We start from the raw sequence: 23,997 nt of genomic DNA on the forward strand, positions 1-23,997 counted from the left end.
TAAAAGGCTGAGGCGATTCTTCTTTGGCAAAAACTGCTTTGCACTTTGATATTTACGGCCAAGCAAAGCCTGCCTGTCTTCCAAGAACTGCCGGTAACAAACAAAACCTTGGAGCGCACCCTACAAGTTTTTCACTCCACTGCAGACTGCGAAAGGAACAGAGTCGTTGAGCTAGCCTCCAGCCTGCTGCAGCGCATTCCTGCATCTCGAGGGCTGCCTGTTCTCGCGGTCCGCCCCGCCCGCCCTCGCGGCTCCTTGCCACCCTCTCGCGGGCGCGCTCTGGGTGGGGCCTCGCCGCCCGTGGAGATGCGGCCGGGTCTGTTCGGCCGCTGATGTGAGCCGGTTGGGCGGCGCGCCCGGGCAGCCCGAGCCGCGCGCCGCGTCGCTGTAATCAGACACCCGAGCGCTCGCCCCCCGCGCCAGGCCACTTTCCATTCACTCCGAGGTGCTGGATTGAGGGACGCAGAGAAGGGCTCTAGGGGCCCGGCACTGCAGCGCTGAGGATTCCTTTACAAAGAAACTCAGGAGGACCTGGAAGAAAGAATTTCACTGCTGGGACGCTCTAGAAATTAAGATCTTCTTGGGAAAAAGGATCGGAGACACCCGCGGATCCAAACCCGTAGCGAATAGGTGACTTTCCCGTGCTGATTTCTTCCAACCTCGGTAAGCTGGACTCGTTATTTTCAGCTTTCGGCAGGTTAGCAAAATATCACTTTTTTGGTTTGTGAATTGACTTTTGTGTAGGTCGGTAGGTTCAAGTCTGGACATTTTCTTAAGGGCACATGCGGTTTGTCGGGGAAGTGTTTTCCTTGCTGAGAGCACGGCTTGAATTGTTTCTGTAGACTATGACACCTGCGGAGAGTTTAAAGTTGAAGATTACAATGCCTTCTAAGGCAGATTGCTCGGGAGGTCATAAAGGAATCTTCTTCCTACGTGTTATTAGTTTGGGATCAGTAGAAGTGAAAACAAGCAGTTTGTCTAAGTGAGTTAAAGGGAAGAAGTTGTAAAATACTTTGGGGGGTGGGCGGGCATGTGTGAGGCGCTTGGCTTTCAGTTCCTCACTTACCACTAGGAAGGATTGAAATGACATTGTTCTGTATTTTGACGCACTTGACCTGTCATTTCATCCCAAGTATTACCCTTTGCAATTTGTGTCGTATGTTCCTAATGGGGAGACCTATTGGATAAGCTACTAATAATAGTAATGTGTAAAAATGTGTAAATATTATCAACCTGCTTTAATAAAGATACAAAGAGGAGGTGTATTTATAGCTGATTTTTCTTTTCGGTTTAACTATAAAGTGAACAAAACCAGGGAGTAAATTACTAAGGGAATATTACCCATAAAATCAATTTTCCTTTTAACATAATTTAGGGATGACAGGGTGAAGAGGTTGTGGAAGCAGGAAGAAACTGTTTCTTTTGAAAATTACCAACACAAACATCTCTCAGGTTTCTCTCCATCCCTGTGGTAAAAGAGACATATGATTTAGTTTCTAACGCTCATTGTATATGTATCCATAGGAAATAAACTTATAATTTTTGTTTAAAAGTTCAGTATAATTGACCTTTTTTCTTCTATATTAATGGATTTTGGGATCAATTTTTAGTGGTGTTTTTATTAACTAAAATTGGTAATGAAATTTGAATTTTAAGAGTCACACTGTTGAAGATTAGCATTGTTGAAACCTGTAAAAAATATATATGATTTTACTAGACTCAAAATAATTGGATTCCTTTTACAGTCCTGAATTTATTTTACATATTCTGGCCACTAGAGCTCCTGTAGATTTGTAATAACCTATCAGCGATCTTCCTTGGTATTAGAAATTAGATAATAGCATGTATCAATTTTATAGCTGCAGATTCAAGCAATAATACTTGTCTCTCTGATTTGTCTTTTGGAATTTGACAACCTACTTTCTGGTTGATTTATTAAAAAGATGCATTGAAGGCTACTTGGTTTGTTGGATTGCTTACCACTAGGTCATTGGTTTGAAGTTGGCAGGAGTCCATGGTTACCTCATCAGAATCATTTAACAGCTGCATGGTCATCTATCTGAACTGGCAGATAACTGATGAGAGTGATTTTAGTGATCAAGGATTGAGCAAACCTAGTTTTATGCATGGAAACACCATCAGAGATGATTAATCCAAATGAGCAAATGAAAGTGAGTGGATGCTCATGAATGTTCATGTGGGATTTTCTTATTATTACTGTATTTATAGAGGGTGTGGGTGGGAGAGAAATTTTCAACCACTAACAATATTGGTACCATTTTCAAGTCATTTTAATGTGATGTAATTTTTAGAGAAAAGATGAGTTAAAATATTGAATTTTTCTTTGGGAAACAATAAATAATACTTCCTTGCTGCTTTGTTCTGTTTTGATATTAGCATTATTTTGATGGAAAATTGGGACAGTTTCTCTTACTGCAAAGACTTCCAGACGTAAATGAATCCTATCCAGGTTTTCCCATCTGAGAAGCAAAGTCACAGCACCTCCTACTGTCTGATTACTGTAAAAGCTCAGATGTATCTTGCATGTGTAGGGTGCTCGGTCAAGATTGCTGTTTTTACAATTGTAGGAAGTGAAATGGGATATAACAAATGTATTTTCTCTCTTCTAAAGGTATTTTCTCCTGGATGTTAAATTGCAAAATCTGAAGAAATGGCATTCCGGGTTATTCATGTGTTGATTGGAGTATTTATTTATTCTGTCTGTGCAAAAGGATCTTCCCAGCCACAAGCAAGAGTTTATTTAACATTTGATGGTAAGGAAGTTGATAAACACTCGGGAAAATGTTATGTGAAAAGTTATTTTTTCTTTCATATCAAGATAAAGAAGTAATAGGTTAATGAGATTAAATATTATCGCATGTGGTTTAAATTTTAAAATATCTATGGGGCTGCTTTTTGATTGATATGCCTATTTTAAATTATTGCTTAATAGATAAAAGCCCTCTAATGCATTTGAAAAATATTTGTGGAAATGCTTGAGGTGTATATTGCTGTTTTTTTAAAAAACAACTTTCTTCTGAAGTTATGTTTGAGGAGGTTGGGAGGGGAAGAGCTCAAAGATCACCTTAATATTCATTCACGTGGATTTATTGAGAAGTACCCCTATTACAGAATATGCTACTCCTCAGCATTAGAAAGAGCTGTGTCTATTTAGTTGCTGCAGAATAATTCATCCAGTGAATTTTCGGCATTAGCTTCAAAACTGGTCACTCCATGTGTTAACCTAATGGTGTTTCTTCTGCTTCCACAAGGATTTCCTCAGGTTTGCAAAGTTATGTAATTAATTGAAAAGGACCTAAAAAAAATTGATTGGAAATATACTTTTGTCTGCTGTTGAGTACAAATGTTCTCTTCAGAAGCCTAGGACGATGTGTATGATTTCAGATTTTCACAAACACAAAAGGTGTAAGATCCTCTGAGGGAATGGTGTGTAAAATATATGAATGAAACTTAAATGCATTTAATTCAAACCACTTACAGATGGATGATATTGGTCAATTAAATTACCCATACTAATTGGACAGGTGGCATAAGAGGTGGATGAGGAAGGCCCTTCTGCCAATCAGGGTCATTAATGTTTTTATTACTTCTTTGAACTCTGTCTCTGCTTAAACCTCAGTGTCATCAGACATATTTTCACTTTCATTTGATAAACAGTATACTCTCAGACTTCTGATAGCAGGGTGTCTTTGAAACTCTCTGCTATCTCCAATTTCAGACAGCAGTATGACTGACACTTATCAGTCAAATGGCTATCTTTTTTCCTTTCTTTTTAAGTCATCCAGTGCTTTCCCCAAGGTCATATTAGACCCGGAAGGAGTCATATTTGCAACTTAGTGAGTGAGCTTCTAATTGCTTTCTCAGCCTCCAAGGCAGGCGTTCCCCTAAAACCCATGATTATCCAGTTAAATTGTGAAGAAAGTTTTCCCTCCCACCCCCCCTTTTTTTTTCTTAATTACTAAAGCATCTTGCAGTCTGTTCACACTTTCCTCTTAAGTTGAGAACTGTGAAGCATCAAATAAAAGAGAAAAGGCTTTCAGGAGCAATAGAATTTCTAATTCCCCCCACCCCCTCCCGCATTGCCTCCCCCCCCACCTTTTGTATATTTCTCCCAGTATATGGTCTCATAGATTAGCTGTCTAAACCTTAGACTAATTCAGTCTTTTTACATAACTATTGAGAACAAGTGTGTCACCTAAAACAGTTTGTCAGCTCAGTATTTGAAAAGACAATTACAATTTATCTTTTACAGACAAAATTAAGTAATTCAATCTTTTAGAACCAAGCTTAAATGATATGCAGGACAGTGGACGTTATGCTCTAGAGTAACTAGAATTATCATGATCTTTTAAAATATCATATGTCTGATATTTTGTATGCTTTCAAATTCAAAACATCCTTAAAGAATAAGATATAACTTAATTTATAACATATGTAGAATAAGGCATGAAAAATTAAACTATTGCTCTGAAAGTGCTATAATTCCTAATATTTTTCCCTTCCCAAGAATGTTTGTAGGAAATAATCAGGGAGATAAATTTTCACTTAATTTGGCGATGTTTTAAAGATGTGTATCAATAAGAACAAATTGAGTAAAATTTCTACTATTTCTGATTAATTTATAAAAAAACCGAACTCCTAAAATTAACTGTATATTAGGCAAAACAACATAATTAAAAGTCCCTTGGGCAAAAATTATTGTCAAAAGGTACAAATTTCAACCATTAAATTAAAAGTTATTTTATTAACAGATTTTACACTGTACCTGAGGGATCTTTCTTCCAAAATTCTTATCACTGACCTTTGAATAAGTTATGAAAGTATTGCACATAATAGTTAATTGTTTCTTCCAAGATGGCTTAAAAAGAGAGACTTTAAAAGAGAGAACTTTGTAAAGAATTGACATACATGTAATTATATATTTATTTAAATATGTATGTATATACATTTTCTTTCATTAATTCATATTTCAAAATTTCTATAACTGTTTCTCAACCAAAAATCAGTAGTTGGAAGATGCTTTTGAGAAGTGCAGTTGATTTTCTACATCAGGCAGACATCATTTATGTCACTTAATTTTTTATCTCTTGCATCTTTATATTCTCTCATAAATACCTCGCCTCCTCTTCTTTTATCCTGAAATATTCCCCATCACTATAACTTGGTGTGCCGCCTGTCTGTTTCTCAGTGGAACTTTAGAAGAATCTACTCAGTCTTGTCTTACTCACAGTCCAAGTAAGAATCACAGTCTATTTAAAAGTGTGTGGAACAAGAGATTTCTTCTCTCAACCAAGTTCCATCCCTTCTTCTTATGTTGGAATGATGGACTGATAACATTTGGAAAACAATGATTTACAGATTTGCCTTCCCCATTGATGTAGTGCAAGGTCAAACAGATGGTCATCAGCCCTCTGGGAGAATGCACTTCAGATGTTATTAATTAGTTGCCTGTGTACTAACTAAATCTTCCATGTTAAGAAAACTGTGACTCCTATGAAATAATTACATTTTATAATATGTATCGGTCTCATGTTATGCTAAATAGCTTTTTATGTGATTATAATGATCATACAAATGCATTTTAAGTTGACTTTTTGGAGAAGAAAAATCAAGTAGATTGATGGTTTTACATTTCACAGCATTATATGAACTGTATTTTTTCCATAAAAGATATGGGGAATCTAGAAGAGTCATAAGAAAGCCAAGACTATGTATATGCAATAGATAAAACTTTTATTTCTTGATAAACATTAGGGAAAGCATTGCTGTCAAGGGTCTACCTTCATCCAGCAGAGACTTTGGCATACATTCTTTTGCAAAATCAGGAATAAATATTCTGTAATTTTATAAAAGGAATAAGTTGCATGTAATCTTTTAAAAAGGGTGGCTGAGTTTCAAACAAATGATATTGTCTGTATTTGAATAGATTAAAAATGTGACTTCTGAGTTGTGTGTAAAATATAGAAACTATTTTTAAATGAGATAGATATTATTAAAAACACAAAAATTGCTTTATCAGGTAGTATTTCAGATTGTGAATATAAGATTTTAAATGTTTTATATAAGGTTATTCATAATATAATATTTTGGTGTTATTCTTTTAATGACTGTAGGATCTGTAGTAATGTTTTTTTATTTCATTTCTGATATTGGCAATTTGTGTCTTCTCTCTTCAATCCTGATTAGTCTGCGTAGAACTTTATTAATTTTATTTATGTCTTTAAAGTACCAGCTTTTGGTTTCATTACTTTTTTCCTCTCATTTTTTTCCATTTAATATTTCATAGATTTCTGCTGTAAAATGTATTACCTTATTTCTTTTTGCTTTGGGTTTCATTTGCTTTTCTTTTTGTAGCTTCTTAAGGTAGAAGCTTAGGTCATTGACTTAAGACCTTTTTTCTCATATAACCCCTTATGCTGTAAAACTCCCTCTAAGCATCGCCATATCAGTATCCTACAGATTTTGCTGAAGTGCGGTTTAAATGTCATTCTGTTCAAAATATTTTCCAGTATCTCTCTGGCTATTTTTTCCTTTTACCGATGAGTTATTTATTAGTGTGTTGTGTAGTTTCCAAATATTCAAGTATTTTCCATCTATCTCTCTGTTATTGATTTCTTATATAATCACTGACTGTCAAGAACATATATTGTATGATTATAATTCTGTAATATGTGTATACATTTCTATTATACCCCAGAATATGGTCAATATTGAAAAGAATATGTATTCCGCTTTTGTTACACAGTGTTCTATTTATGCAACTAGATCCAGTTAGTTGATAGTGTTGTTGCTTTTTCCATATCCTTATGAATTTTCTATCTGTTTTTTCTATTAACTACTGACAGAGAAGGTTAATTTCTCCAACTACAATTATGAATTTGTCCATTTCTCCTTTCAGTTCTATCAGTTTTTGATTCATATTTTTTGAATCTCTGTTGTTTAGGACCAACCTATTTAGGTTTATCTGCCTCCTGATGAGAAACATCCCTGATTATTCACCGTTATGGCAATAATCCTTGTTCTGAAATTTTCTTAGTTACTCTAACACTTTTATCCTTTCTGTATAATTAAATAAAACAGCAAAACTTTAGTTATAATTAAGTGGAAGAGTGTTGTTCAGTGGTCTTTAGGAAAATTTATGAAAATATTAGGAAATACATTTAATCAGGCATGTATTTTTGATCTCTGTAAATGTGTGGATATTAGTTTGATAGTGCTAATAGTGGGAAAGCCTTTACCTAGAAATCAAAATTCCAGGATTCTCAACCATGATTGTTTGCCAATTAACTCTAGGATGTTTCTGGGACCTCATTCCTCTATGGTATAAAAGAAAAAAAAAAACTTGAAGTAAAAGTTGGATTTCTAAGACACTATGTTGTTCTAAAATTATAGTTTTATTGTTTAGTTTTATTTTATAAATGTCATCTCCTTTGAGAAAGTTTCTTTCAACAAATCCCTTCAGTGCTTTCATGAACATTTTTTTTTTTAATTTTTATTCAGGACCTGGGGTTAGGTGGTATGGAGGAGAGAACAAAAATAAATAAACCACTAAAAAATTCATGGATTTTGGAGTCAGGCAGAATTTGTTTTAAATTATGGTTCTGTGCTACTTTCAGGTATGATACATTGGGTCAATTTCTTAATCCCCCTAATCCAGAGATTTATTGTCTGTAAAATGGGGCTAAGACAAGGAGCTCCTCTGAGAATTAAATGAATTCAGTTTGTAAAGTGGTGGCACATATTATAAATCCTATTATAATATGCAAAGGCTTAGATTAGAGTTAGTATTTGCCCCAAATTCCTTTAGGACAGAAATATGGTTTTCATTTGTACCTCCCTGGAATTACCTCTCTCTTACTCAGCATAGAGACTCCCATTTAATGCTTAATAAATGTTAAAATGACATAAATTTGTATATTCCTTACCAATCCAACACCTCAACTATTATAATCTTGCTTACACTACTACCGCTCTTAAGTGAGTTTTGATTAACTTGACCCATTGACTGATACCAGGAAAAATGCAAGAGATATTCAATTCCTAGTCATGCCACCAAAATATAAATAACATGGGAGGAGGGATCTTTTAAAAATTTGTAGACAGAGGACTTTAGATTCATCCCCTACTACGTAGTTGGCAGTCAATTTTTTTCTCCCCCTCCAAATTTTTCACACATTATATATTAAAGATTTGCTATCTGAGAATTCAGTATTTTTATTAATCCTTCCCAGTTAACCCCCAAATCACATTCTCATGACTCTATTTCTCTCTTGACTCGACATTTGTCCTTGATGAATTTTACAGATTTTTGGCTGGAAATTTTTGTGTGTGTTTTTTTTGATAAGAAGGCTTGTTTTCCAATATCAAAGGGAAAAGCCTTCCTCTACACCCAGCCTTCCACAGGGGCTTGCCCCGTGGCCTATCAAAGATATTGTCATATTCTTTAGTACCATGGCACCTATACGGGTAGCTATGTCTAGACTTTTAAAGTATTTGTTGTCACAAATGCATTATTATCTTAAGATGTAAGTTGTAAAAGTCTGGTTTTCAAGATGAGCTTGAACTTAATAAAAGCCTAGTCTACTTAGTTTTACTCTGATTTTTTCACGGCACACACTTCACAACTCGAAATTATAGACAACAGTTTGCCATTCTTGAGACATTTACCACAGAACCTCAGGGAAGGGGCTTATGCGATGGTTTCCAATTCAGCTCTCTGATAATAGTCTGTCAAATGTTACATTTGATTATTTTTTTCTATACCTGGGGTGAGAGCTTGAAATAATTCAGGAATACTTTCTCTTGAGAGTACTTTATGGGTGAAGAAAATAATCGACCTTAAAATCAAGATTTTAATTAAGATTTAGTTGCTGGATTTGTTGGTTTTATATGAGCTAGTGAGAATAGTTATTATTTAAGTCACTGAAATGGCAAAACTTTTTGTTTGTTTCATTTGTTTGCTTGGTTTTTAAGATTTGGATAACAACTGCAAATCAGAAGTTAACTTGACCAGTGTTACACAGTAGCTTTCTCTGAGTCCAAGGACGAGATTATTCAGTCATGTGGGTATTCTGTTTCTCCAATACAAACCTCTGAATTTTCAGAAAATATTAAAAAAAATCATTCTGATGGATTTGCATTCATAGGTTTTTATGTACAGGAAAATAATGTTGTGAAAAAAAGAAGTAAAATAAAATGAAATTCCCCTAAATATCTCATAGGCTTCAAACAAAGTCTGAATATTACTTTGCTGAACAGGCAACAGCCTGGCTCCCTTAAAAGTTTTCCTTTGGCTCAAAATGCTTATGAAATATCCAGGTGCCTATGGAAATATTTTAAAGCATTTATGAAGCTATAAAGGATCAAAACCAATTTCATTGATCGTTAAAATGCATGGCAGGGAAGTTGTCTGTGAGTCTGGGAAGATCTGTGCCTGTGTTCTCTAGAACAGTAAGACATTCTACTGTTATTCTGCTGTCCCGTTTAAGCCTGGTGCAGAATTGCCTAAAACTCAAAAGGAAAATGATAATTAAAGAATTAAGACCCCATAAAGAATTAAAACTCCATTCTACTATTTTTATACATTTTCCTTAGCTAATATTGACCAATCTTCCAGGCCAAGGTTAAATTTTATAATTATATGTGAATGATAGTGGTTCAAAAAGATAAGAGTGACTGTGTGTGAGTTTTGTATCAGGAAGCAGGTATATTAATAGCAGAGATGACACTTGCAGAGAAGCATTAGTTCTTCTGTTTATTTACTCTGGGCTTTTCACTCAGTTTTAGTGCTGAATTTCTATTAGTAAAGTCACAAGGGTCTCCTTGTGACTTGGTAGTATATTAATGACAAGACAATGAAATGTACAAAACATCTTTTATCTTTCAATATCTGCCACATTTGACAAGAAATTTTATTAATTAAAGAACAAATGAAAGGACCCCTGCAAAGTAATGAGCTAGACTCAAAAGCTGATGAATTGTTGTTGGACAATAAACTCAAAATAATAAATTACCTCTTCATGAACTCTGGGAACATTAACATTACAAGGCACGTTTGTTGAAAACTGTTTATCTTGCGTTTGCTCAAGAGAAAAGGTGGAAAAAAAACAGCCAATTGTTCTTGAATTCCCCTTTCAACTTGGAGAATACGCACTCTAGTCCTATTGAGTCTTCTGAAATATTTAGCTCCCAGGGAAACCCGTGGTACTGCAGTTACTTTAATTCTTTTCATTGGTCCAAATTAAATGTCATTTAAATATCTTCTTTAAGGACACCTGCATGTTTTAGTAAACCCAGCCTCAGTAAGAGGTGCTGTGTGAATAAGAAGGGACCCACAGCCTTCCCCCTTTGAGAATGCCATTGAACCAGGAAGGAACTGATGAATGCACGTTATGAGTTGGACATCACTGAGTCTCAGATACAGTCACACTAAATTTATGATTTATAACAGCAAGGTAAAAGTGGTTATAGAATACAATTGGAATAGAAAATGAGAAGTAATTGCCAAGAGATGTAACCTCATATGACCATTTTTACCTTTATGTGTGCATTGATGTGTGACAGAGGGGCATAGTAAAACACAGTCTCTTTCCTGGGCTTGAATTAGAGGAGAGCATTTTTATTTCATGTATTTCAAAGAATGTCTCAGGGAAATATTTGGAGAGAACTCATGTTCTCTATGTTACACTAATACGTTGTGGTCTGTTTTTTTTTTTGTATGCTTTATGGCGGGGTGCTGTGGTTTATTTTTAAGAGACTTCCAGAAAAAAGATTGAAATCTACATTTCAATGTTTTATAACAAAGTCATTCTTGTTCTAAGGAACTTTTCTCAGGCTCTGATAAGCTTGACTCTATTGCCAAAATATGCTATTATGATATCAAGTAATTCCTAAAGGCACAAGGTTGCTGCAATTGGAAACAACCAAGAATGAACGCCTCAGAGGTGCGCTTCATGCCATGTTTATCCAATCATTCAACCACAGCCATTCCTTGGAAACTATCTGCCATATTCTTTGGATTATCTACAGATACGTGTAAATATTTGTGTTTAAATTTTATTGAAGTCTATCAAATGAAAATTACTTGAGTGATGCTAACTAGCTCATTTTAAATGCACTCACATATCTTGAGAAAAGTATACATCACGTTGACTTTCTCTGATACTTTTGATTTAGAAAAAAAATCTGAAAAAAATTTGCATTTTCCTGTCCTTAATTGGTGTATGCTACTGTTTTGTCTTCTCTGTTTGTAGAATGCTTATGGAAATTTATTTATATCCATTATAGTAATTTCTAACCTTAATATTACTTTTATGCCAGGCACTGTTATTTCCTAAATATTTTATGTTTTCTCATTTAGTCCTCTGACAACATTGTAAATTATGCAGTATTTTCCTACTCATAAGACAGAAGCACAGAGAGCATAAGCAACTTGCCTGAGATCACAGGACTTGAAAAGAAGTAACATTGAAACACAAGCTGTCAAACTCCAGAGTTGGAGCTGTTATTGTAAATCCACTATGAATAGTTCTAAGGTCAATATCAATCACAATTTATAATAAAAATATGTTTTTTTGTCAAAGCATTATATAAACTCACTGTAACATGTTAAGGGTATCACAGAGGAGCTTGACTTTTCCTTAGAAATAAAAGATATAAAATCCATTCTCTACATTGTTCTGAATTCATCCCTCATTTTATGATTCATCAAGATGAGGATGAGGGAAAATACCACTCTGGGATGTGTGTATTTTGTTGCTATAGGTGATGTTTCTTTTGGTGGTTATGCTTGTAAGTACAAGCTCAGGTATAAAATAATTGTGGGAATATTTCTTATTTACCTTCCTCACCTCACTATGCAACTATATCAGGGATGTGTCTCCGTAAGTTCCATACTGCTTGAATGTTTCTTAAAAAAAAGAAAATGACTCAAAGTGTTCCTTTTTATGGTTACCGTTGCAGTGTTAACTAAATATAGCACAGACACATTCAATTTTTCCATTTCCTAAACATTTTTTATATAGTGAAGTATAAAAAAACTATCATTTTGGTTTTAGTTCCATTACTGTAAAAAAAAAAAAAAAAAAAGTCCTGGAAAGAGAGCTGCAGACTTTGGACAATTTCCAGCACTCCTTTGCCTTCTTCATTTTCATTTATGTATTGCTTAAGAACTTTGTTGTTAATGAAAACACTTTAAAGGCAAGGAATAGAAAGGTGAGACGTTTTCTAGCACAGAGTAAGAATTGGCAGTAAGGGCACATAAAAGGCAAAGCTGAGTGCTGAGCTGTGTGCTATTTTAAGGTAGGACTAGCCATGAAACAATGTGCTGAGCTGTAAAAGATGGCAAGAACATTCTGCTTTTCCAAGATGTGTGTTTTTCAGAAACAATAATTTCAAACTTCTCTCCTTGTCCAGTGAAAATTAACTACTTTTGAGAACTCAATAATAATGATTTACTTCTGCAGAATGCTTTTTATTTACATAGAATGTTCACATGTTATCAAATTTATTATGCAATTCCTGTTAAGTAGGTTGACATGTGGAGATACAGAGACTCAGAGGGGCTATATGTTTTTTTTTTTTTTTTTTTTTTTTAAAGGAAAGACAGAGAGAAGGAAGGAAGGATAGAAGGAAGGAAGGAAGGAAGAAAGGGAAACATTTTTAAACATTTTCTTGTTTTATTGTATTCTGTTTCTCCGTTTTTGTTACATGGGCTGGGGCCGGGAATCGAACCGAGGTCCTCCGGCATAGCAGGCAAGCACTTTGCCCGCTGAGCCACCGCGGCCCGCCCAATATATGTTTTGACTAAGGGCAGGCTGCATGATGGTGGAAGAGACAAGACCAGAAGAGGGAAAGAATATAAGAACAGGAAAATTAATTATGAGCAGTACTTGTATAGAATCAGAAGCACTTTGGAATGCATATTATAAAATCTGCAGAAATGCTAAGCCCTTAATATGAATTTTAATAAATTTTCCTCTTGCTATGTGCTTTCCCAAGGTATGTGGCTTCACTGTAGCCTTATCATACTGTAAGCTTTTAATTACTGTTTTTTAGCAATAATTTACAGACTACTATATGCCATACTGTAAATATATTTATTACCCCACTAGAAATGCCTCCAAATTCTGTTAGGAAGAATTGAGGCAATACATAAATACCAATTTTTTATATTTCTTTACTTGTCTCTAATTCATGTATTAATGAACATACTTTCCTTGTCTTGCCTTTCCCAAATTACCTCTCTGGTGGTCAAGAGTGTTATTTGATGTGCTATGTGCATCAGGATTCCATTTTCCTCTTAGTCACCACCTAGAATAGACTCTTCTAGTCTCCCTCTGTTTACGTTGCCTTAGGAAGGAAAACAATCATAAAAATAATCTTAGATGCTGGTTTGAAGGAATGCCAGTGAAGGTGTTAAATATTCTTGCTCTTCTCAAAATTTTAAGATTTGCTAGTGTTTAAGATTCTTGATAATAAATTATGAAATGTCCTACTTAATTAATTTGTCTATTACCACCTCACTAAAATTACTTTCTTATGAAAAATGTTCAAGAACCAGACTTTGAATGTAAGAGTGCTTATATATGGCTCATGTAAAGCCTGTAGTCTATATGGGATTGATCAACCAAAAGATGTATAAGCAATATAGTTTTATAGAAGACAATTTCTATTTCCCAAGAAAAAGGATCAGACTGCTGATCTGCCAAAAAAATAAACAAAAACAAAAAACCTTAATTCTACAAAGGGTTCGTAGCATTAATGTTAAATTCTTTCATGAAATACTTCTTGTTTCTTTAGCATAGATTTCATTTTCTGAAGATATTCCTAAATTTCTCAAGATAGAATGGGTTTTAGAGAGGTAATATGTATCTGAGTAAAAATAAATACACATACATAAATATACACATATACAGACAATTTATGAATAAAAATCTATCATTTTCATGACATTTTCATGTTTCCTACATGTATATTCTTCAGTAATACACAAAACAAAAACTGAGAAATCAGAGAAAAAGCTATTGTGTTTTGTCATTAAAAATGTTTATATGTTTTCTTACGTTATATTTACAAATAACCACAAACTAATAATTATATAATAATAATTAAATAATTAGCTTGATAAACACTTTACTACTTAAAACATTACTACAAAATTTAGTTACAGTAGAAGTTTATTGTAAGTGAGGAATCGTACAATAACTCTCTGGTGAGTTATACATTTGAACCCTCTTTCCCATATTTACCCATGGCTAGTAATAAGGAGAAATACTTGCTGAGTGACATGCTGCTAGGAGGAGATCATCCATCCTTAACAAAGAATATAACAGGAACATAAAAGGAATGAATAAGTAAATTCTTAAATGTGCTCATTGCGCTTACTTCTTTTACAGCCAGTGGAGACTTACAACCCAAGTTGCTATACTTAGCATCAATTGCTAGGGATTTAGCAGAGTTCCAATTATAGCTTATGAAATACAATCTTTAATTATGTGCTTCTGTTTTCCAAAATTCTTATTTCACACAAAAAATAGAATAGAAAAGACCTTTGTTTTGGTAAATACATATAATTTTTCATAAACTGTGAAGTGCATTGAGCTTGCACTTATTCACTAATGAAATTTGATAGTGAATACGATCTGTTTGAAGACTAAGATGTCACTAATAAAACTAGAAACTGAGAAGGGAAGCTGAACACCCTGGTATTCCTAACACTGCTTATTTGGGCCAGGTAGAAGTGGCCATATGTGGACATATGTTTGTTTTATATGATTGAGGCGATTACATGTGAAAGCACAGTTCCAAGAGCAATGTAATTCTTAACATTAGAGAGACTTCTTGCTTATGGAATAAACAAATTGTTGCAATATGATTAGAATACTAGCTTATATTAAGTATTTTTTTGAATTTCATTATAGAATTAGAGTTAGGTCTATATGGACACAAATCACTTAACAAGACTAAATTTAAAAAAAGAACTGAAAAGAGTAAGTTATTGATGACCAGGCATGTCAAAGTTTTGATAATTTGGTATGGGGGCTGTTTTGGAGCTCTTTTCATAACTATTCCAACCTCTTTAAACAGTAGTAGTTACAATTCAAGCAAATGCAGAACTTCATAACTTAAATTAACCCTTAGTTTAAGTAGAATTATTGGATAATGTAATTTGTTGTTTGCCAATGAGAGCTATAAGCATTACTAAACATTACCACTGTAGTTCTGTGTTCACACCTAAACTTCGTTATGTAATAAAGATTAAGATAATGGAGAGAGATTGGAGTCTCATTGCCATATATACAAGTCTGAGTTTAAATGGAACCATTCTTTATGGAAGTAGACTGTCTGGCATCATATGTTTCCAACTTTTGTTGATTCATCTAGCCAGATTGCCGCTCCATAAATGCAGGCTCCTGGCCTTTTTTTGTTTTTTCCCTGAACAGTAATACTCCGAACATTCCAAGAGACCAGAGCATTAAGCTGGAATAAAACAATGAATGCATTATCATTACCAAAAGAGCCTTTTGAATTTTATTAGAAGAAACCAATTAAGATGTTATTTTCAAGCAAAGGGTTTGGCATGGCTTCAGAAAGTTACTTTCCAGAATCGGGCAGGGGTTTAACTGGCACAGAGAACAGATCTTTAGTTTAGAGTTTTGACAGCTTTAATACAAATCCAACTGGGATTTTTTCTTTAAGCTGATTCTCTTAAAAGCCATGCTTCCTGCCACTGTTCAACATAATTGCATCAATTCCACTTTCCATTAGTACTCAAAACCTGCTGATATAACTAGAGTTTAAAACCTTTGTGTGAAAATTGAATTATGCAGATTTTTGGGGGGGAGCTGGTAATGCATATGTTCAATACGGTTGCCTTTTTTTTTACTTTGATATCTAAAGAAGAATAAAGAGATCTTTATGCTAGTATCATATCCTTTGGTTATTCATTATATTGTATTGACTACAGTGGTACATGTGGTTTTCAATTGTAAAAAGAAAAGAACATTCAGAAAGTTATATTTTGCTGAAGAAAAAGAAGTGTATATCTCTCTGCTTCATAATAAATAAGGCTTCTGATTTCAGGTGAAAGGAAATAATTGCCTTCCTTGTTATGTCTGTAATAGCCTTGTCTCTTGTTATGATGTATTTATTTCCAATAGCTTGCCTTCATGGACTCTTTTTCTAATGACCTGCATTTGTTTACTTCATCATATACCCATCTTCTACTTTTCTGATAACTCTTTGCCACTTTTCTGCACATATAGTTAGGTAGAAATATTTCAGATATTACATTATAAATTATAAATGAAGTGTGAAATATATTTATCTAACAGTTTATGTCCTTGCATTTGCTTTTCCCTCAGCTTCTCTGTAGATTGTTTTTAAATTGATGTGAGAAAGAGATTATGAGGTTAAGCCTGGAATCATTCGTGAAATGACAGAAGCCTCAGAGCCCAAGTGCTGATGGAATGTGTAGCAGTAATGGAGTAAATTAGGGCCTAGAAATAAGTGATGCCATTCATTTGTGCATTAGGAATGAAATTCAGTGCCGTGAGCACTTATTTGAAACTACCTCTAATACAAATAACTATCTTTGGTTTCCAATTTTCACAATAAATATTTGATACTAAGATGGGAAAATATTATATTTTTAATAACTCAAGATAAATTCACTGGGTTCTATAAGTAGGGAAGATACTTTTCAAAGTGTGCATATATCTGTGTTAAGTTGCAGAATTACAAATTATGTTCTCCTTAAAATATAAGCTGGAAAATCTGGTTAGTATTGGTTGTTTTAAAATTATGGATAAATATGCGAAAAAGCTTTTAGACTTTTTTGTAAAGATTTTGATGCCTGTTTGTTTTCTGTTCTTTGCTCCCTGCACACACACCCTATGTTAATACATTATTAAGTTATAGAATTTTTTAGAAAGACGCAAAGAACTAATTCAATTCCATAAATATTTTAGATAGTCTAATTGTGTCATGTTTTATGCTACATCTGTAGATTACACATATGAAGAGAAGTATGGTATTCACCCCCTTTTCACAGTGACCATGTCTTCTATTAAGAAGGATAAAACAATTAGATAATTAATGTAACTATTACATGGAGCAAACCTGATGTGTGCCATAAAAGAAGCAGTAACAGCTTCTTTGAAATACAAACTTTTCTTAATTTGGTTTAGAATATTGTCTTTCTACCTCTTGTGTGCATTAATTTTTCTGATAGCAGGAATTACGGTTTTTGTCATGGTTATAAAGCAGATTAAGAAGAGAGTTAAATTGGAATGCCAGGGAATATGCTCTTGCACTTAAACCAGAGTCTCCAACACTCTGGAACAAAGCACTGTTGCTGGTTTTTGTTTCTGTGTCTAAATTTTCAGAAACGCTTGAGCTATGCAAAGTCACTGGTGATTGCCTGACTGGTCAGTTGACCAAAAGGTTGACCCCCAGTTGTTCAACTGACTCCAAACCTCCAGGTGTTTGAAATTTCAAACTGTCTATAATGATGGTAGTGGTGGGGGACTGTCTTAACAATCCCCTCCATTTCTCCATTTCCCGGTCTGTCTTCTCTTTTGTTCTCTTATTTTGTACGCTTACCCTCTCCTTCTTTCCCGTGCATGCTTGTATACACACCCCAAAACCTTGACATATTTGAGGAATGGAGCAAAGATATGAGGGAGCCTGTCTCAAATACCAGAGGTTTACAGTTATTTCAGAGTCATCTGAAATGTCTTCTGTTACGCCCAAGGGTGGATTTCTTACTCAGAGGTCAGCAACTCCTTTCTCTGGGCTTTATTTCCTTCAACCATTTGTTACCTCATCATAAGTCCACAAGACTATAAGAGAAAAAACTTAAATATTAATCCAAGAAAAATAAAATCTGTATTCTGAGAATGTTTGGAGTGACAGGCAAATTTAAGCACAAGGCAACAGAACAGTGATTCTCAACTTTGGTTGCACATTAAAAGATCCTGATGCTCAGATCACATCCCAGGCTAATTAACGCATTATCTTTGGGTTCTGGTACAGACACAAGGGTTTTCAAACTAATCTAGATGACTCCAATCTGCAGCCTGTTTGGAAACTGCTGCCCCCAAGTTCCTAAAGTGCCATTTCTGTTAGAGAACATGAAATTTCCAGGGAACTTTTTCTGACAATGAAAGCGAAGTCTATTCAGTCACCTGCTCTGATGATTTCCAGGCTAGGAACATTGCCAAAAACTCCAGTTTTTATCGTCTACAGTCAGTAGTTGAGACATTCAGTGCTGGAGAAGTCACGATTGGTGGAGTGATAATGCAGCTTAAGGGTTGACAACGCATCAAGAGAGAGCAAACACCCTTCATTTCTGTATAAAATGTAAGATCCATTTCAAAGCCATGACTTAGAAAACTAGGCATGGCAGGGGAGAAATCTATCTGTTGAGCCATCGTGGCCCACCCTATTTCCTTTACACTTTGAAGTATCATAATATCTTGATGAGATTCTTGTCAACCTAAGCTAGGTCTTGATTTGGCTTATATCATTAGGCCTAGTACAGAGACGAGCTCTAAGAGAATTCAAATAAATGTCTGTTCAATGGGCTTTCTCATGAACAATTGCATTTTTATGCCCTTGGTGTCTGATTGTGGGATAATTGACTTTTTAAAAGGTAAAGAGGTTATAGGGGTGGTCAGGTGGGGAAGTAAGGGTAGTAATGAGACAGCAAACAGATTAGAGCAAGTTTCTTCTCACTCAGAAACAACATATCACCTTTGGTAATAGTAACAGATTCTGATCTCCTTTGTATATCATAGTTTTAGCAGATCTTTCAGTAATGTAATATACATAGTAGATGATTAATACATATTGGGAAGTAAAAGAATTAGTGCAGCATATATACATTGGCAATTGTAGGGTATTAGAGGGGACAGATATAGGAACAAAAAGAACAAAATGGTGGCTTAAATGCTTTCAGTTCTCTGTTCTAGGATCATTGGTTCAGCGGTGCCAATAATTCAGAAACCTTTCTTAACATGCCCTTAAGCTTCTTTCTAGCAAATATTCTTGACTTGGATCTCTCTCTCCTTTGCCCTGTGATACTTGAATTGTTACATAGGCAGGGAAACCATGGGTTAATTGTTAAATAGACTCTGTACTTCCGAGAACAAAGCATAAATGTGCAAGGACCTACAGAAAAGAGGTCTGGGATTTCGTTGAGAAATAGTGGCGACTTGACGAAGCATGGGGAGTGAAGATAGGAACAAGATGATCTCTCCTATTAAAAGTTACAAATCATTATGTATTTTTTATGTTATTCTATATTTTATTTATGAAACTAGCAAAGATTTTTTAAAAAAATAATAATGCCAATGTTGGTGAGAGTCCAGGAAAAAAGACATTGTATTATTATGATGTAATGTTATCATGTCATGATTACATGTTTTATGATATTAGATGAATCAACAATGTTAGCCTTGCATAAATGGATGATGGAAAAATAGTTGGAAACATGGAAATGTATAATTGTTCATGTGACCAATTTACTATTTTTGCTTATTCAGGAAATAATATTTTTACAGTTTAATGAGAAATTAACTTTGCTTTAATATAGGCATATCCAGATGCTTTTGTTGTCTTGTGCAACATAGCTACTGTCTTGCAATATTGTAGCAACATAGCTACTGTCTTGCAATTGAAACATTTGGGGAAAAAATAGCTATGTGTGGGAGTTATGAGGCAGAAATCAATTAAGCAGTATTATGGGAAGGTCAATAATAAACAAATTGAGTACTTAAGACCTCTGAAAATATCAATATTGGCTGTAAAGGATGTGATGTCTTTACTTGTTTAGTGAAAACAACATGAATTACAAACTTGAGTTGTCCATTATCAAGAGCATTATGGAGTATGTTTCAATGTGACAATATAGTGTTTTTCATTAGAGAAAAAAATCTTTTTTTGTAGAAGGTATAATTTAATACCTTATAATGCACCATATTCCTAATATAGACAAAGTTGGAAAAGCATATTTTTCTCATTGGCCACAGTTGAAGAGGGAGAAGAAAATTAGACAACTGTCTCATTAAATGGAACAGCAAATGATATTCTAGGACATTCTGTATTTTTAATTTTTTTCCCAGTTGCAGAAATCTAAGATATTATTGTTTTGCAGCTCCCGACTGTAACTTATTGATTGCTCTTAAATAGAAAGAGACGTATTTCCTCATTAAAGAAAGTGGTTGCATTTAGTGTACTCCTGTCATCTAGGAGTTGATGGCATCTATCAAATTCAGTAGACAAAGTGAGGTAAATAAGGAGCCGAGAAGTTAGAAATGCTTAAGATATTTCCAGGAATAAAATGCCAGTGTCTGGCTTGGAAGACTGTAAAAATACCAACTCATTGTGTGTCGAAATGCAAATCTCACAACTGTAGTGCTTCCTTGAGTGATAAAAAGAAAAACTCTTGCTGAATGGAAATTATTTCTCTATATATTTTATATATAAAATGAATATGAAGTATTCATTATAGAGTCATGTAGTCAAGTGTAATTTTATTTTTGAATGGCATATTTCGGTAATCACTTATTTATTTTGAAGTATTTCTGATACAATCCAATTCAAACAAAATTCCTTGACTATATTATGATCTCCAGGTTCGTAATTGTTGGAGTTCATCCATTAGATGCTAACCTCTGGTAATCCCTGCAGCAGGCAAAACAGTGACTCATATCCCCACCCAGTTACACCAGCACTGTTGAGTTCATTTTGCAGAGTGCAATGTCATAGTACAGTATTTCACAGTTTTTTTAAAGCCCACTCAGGCAAGGTATCCAACATCTGCTGTTTTAGGGAACACACCCTGAAAGACAAATTGCGTATTTTCCACACTTCGTTTTTTGTATCTGTATTATCTCAGCAATAAAGAGTAGAAGGTGACAGAGTTTTAATTATTATTTTGCATAACTTGAAGGAATTCCTGATAACTAGGATACACTCACTTTCCTTGAACAGTCAAGAGTATCTGGCAGGGATTGATGAGGACTGAGCAGGGGTTCCCCTTCTAACCTTTTTTCCTTCACACGTTTATGTGCCCTGCCTAAACCCTGTAGACATGGGTTTGTCATGCGAATTTCCTTAAAGAGATGTCCTCAAATTAGCATCCTAATAACTAATACAGTGTGGTTATTGAGATCTAATTCTCAAGTCTTGAGCACCGGTGTGGTGTGGTTCTGCCTGTATTTTACTAAATAAGGAGACATGATCAGCATTGCCTGATTACCTACTGGTGTGCCCCAAATTCTTTTTTTTATTAATATCATTGTTATGACATGGATCTTTATTTTTTGTTTTTGTTATACCTTTATACGTATCTCAGCATTACTTATATTTAAAGAAGGAGTTTTTCACATTTATTATTTGGGTCATATGTTTCTCTGTCTCTCTTTTTTTTTGTAATCTAAGAAACTATTTAGAAAGAAGGATATCTTCTGGAGATGGTAAACATAAGTGGGATGTAAATGCTGTCTCTTGATATTCCTTGTAACAATTGATAGGAGTCTGAACGAGTCAAGCCAGTCTGTAACTGCAAAGAAAAAAGCTATGATTTTAATGTTTATGAGGCATTTAGAAAAACAGATTACAGAGACAGCTTGTAATCATTTCAGTGTATTTATGATCCTTTGTTAGGCGCTATCTTTTTATTCAGTTAATAGAAGTACTGCACAACAAAGTAAAAAAAATATCTGTTGATTTGCAGATATATAGCTAAACAAAGTACCACAGTAGCTTTACTCTTTCAAACTTTAAATACAACCTTTCCATTCAGTTCTTTGCTTCCAGTAGTATCAACTCTAGCAATGAATTAAAGAGCTCCAAACTGTTTTCAAGCATTTTTTCCCGCGGCTGTCTTGACATCCCCCATTCTCATTTCTCCTACACTCTTCTTCAAGCACTGTTTTCCATAAATGCCACTTTCATTTATCCTTAATTTTTTTTCTCTGGTGTTCATGACTACAGGCCAGAATTCACCAATACATTTAAGACTGTCCGAATAAACTAAAGTTTACGTTCCTGTTATTGATAAACCTCTCCTGACAGTCCTCAGTACCCAGAAGGTGATGTTACCTTTGGGGATCTCCTTATTCCACGAAGAACACAGTAAAATAATGTACTTTTTAATGTTATTTTAATTCTTGTTTTATGTATTTACATTTTGATGGAAATTCCCCAAATTTTTATTCCCATATATTACCCCACGATCCAGGGAACAAAAATCTAGTTAAGAGCCAGATGAAATTATTGTTTCCTTCACACATTTATATATATCTTTATTTTTCTTGCAATATCTAAAAGGAAAGTTGGAGGGAACAGAAGTGGATAGAAAGTATGGGCCAGTGGATTAATCAGGCCATGCACGCTTGTCAATTAAATGCTGGGGACCTGCATGCCACACCCCCCCCCCCCCCCCCAGTCCTTCTTTCAGAAGTTTGTGCCAGGAGCTCTACCCACTCGGCCACACACAGGCCCATCAGCTTTGCTTTCTTGAGTTGTAGAAGCACAAGACAGGAGCATCAGTGGAGGGGGAAGAAGTAGTACTCACAGGAAGAAAGCAGATACTTGAAACTGGGAGCAGAAGAAACCATGAGGAAGGAGAAGCCTTGAAGTAAGAAGCAGCGAACAGAAGAAATGGCAGAAGGAAGAGAAGCTGAGATGTGTCCAGCTGGTTAGTAGGATATCAGATATCAGAGCAGGTCTCAACTTATTACCCTGGAACAGCCATTTTTGTAAAACCACTGAAGTTGCCAGAGGGTCTTGAGAGTTACTATTCAACTATTAGAGCCACTAATATATCCCAGCGAGGTTCCAGTGTATGATTAGAGTGATGCAAGAGGCTGAAAAATAACTTTATATATTTCCCTTTCCACCCTAAATAGTTTTTTCCATTTTTTTAAACTAGGCCATTTTACCAAATGTAACCTGAGAAATACCATTGTTTGATAGTAGATATATAACTGAGGTCTTGTTAAATGTCAGCATATGGGGATAGGAAATGAGGACGTGTTCTTACAGTTGTGAGGACTAAATGGCAAATAAGAGTTTGTATTCTTAATTTGATTTAACACAATGATTATATATTACATTGAAGGTTAAAGTACTTTCAAGTTCTCTACAGTTCCCATCAAATTATTAGAGATTAATAAATGATTCCAGTGTTCATAGTTGTGAGGCCTTTAAAAGACAAATTAATTATTAGCTATTTAAGGGATATTGAGAATTATAATGACTTAAAATAGTATTGTAATGTGAATTATAATATTGTGATTATGCTGAAAAATAGTGTGGAAATATTTCTGAGTGTGATTAATATGAAAGAATAAACTAAACACAAATCTATTCACAAGTACTCTATCCTTTGTCTTTTCACATTTTATTTAATAGTCTTAGAAAATAGGAAAAGTATTAATTAAGAAGTACATACAAACTGTATTCATATCCCAATATAGTATATCTAAAGTTCAGTCAGATATTAGGAGTAGATTGTAGAGTTAAACTTTTAAAAACAGAACAATTGATGTAATTAATTGCCTTAGAATAAACTCTGACTTAGCCTTTTATTGATTTTTCCAGATCACAGAGATATGTTAGAAAGTGAGGTAACTGGATGTTTAACAAGAGATTTATTAGGCTTTCTCCTCTGTGTGTTTTTTAAAGTTCACTATTGTTTCCACCTACATATGTATAAGATTGCTTATATTATTAAGACCCTTTTTGATTTAAACTTAATAGTCTCTACAATAATGTAATCATTCTGTGCTAACCTGTGGTTTGGAATTCATATTAGGGATTCAAATTTGTTTTATATTGCAGGGATTTAAATTTCTGCAGATTTTTAACACGTTTATGAAAGTTTGCTACTTTGTCAAGCCTGGAACCAAGAAATATATTAAAACAATTAAAATGTTGCTGTATCTGAACTTTGGATGCAAAAAC

At 34.4% G+C, this 23,997-nt stretch overlaps 1 protein-coding gene across 1 annotated transcript in view; it reads left to right on the forward strand.

The window, feature by feature from the left end:
- Window positions 1–1,974: 1,974 nt before the first annotated feature.
- Window positions 1,975–23,997, forward strand: part of SEMA3C (semaphorin 3C) — a 177,798-nt gene continuing 155,775 nt past the window's right edge. The window contains 2 exon segments of the mRNA XM_077152163.1: window positions 1,975–2,171; window positions 2,633–2,774. Of these exon segments, the coding sequence (XP_077008278.1) occupies window positions 2,672–2,774 (103 nt within the window). The 5' untranslated portion in view covers window positions 1,975–2,171; window positions 2,633–2,671.

Source organism: Tamandua tetradactyla, chromosome 1 (assembly GCF_023851605.1).
Source record: "Tamandua tetradactyla isolate mTamTet1 chromosome 1, mTamTet1.pri, whole genome shotgun sequence".
Taxonomy (NCBI): domain Eukaryota; kingdom Metazoa; phylum Chordata; class Mammalia; order Pilosa; family Myrmecophagidae; genus Tamandua; species Tamandua tetradactyla.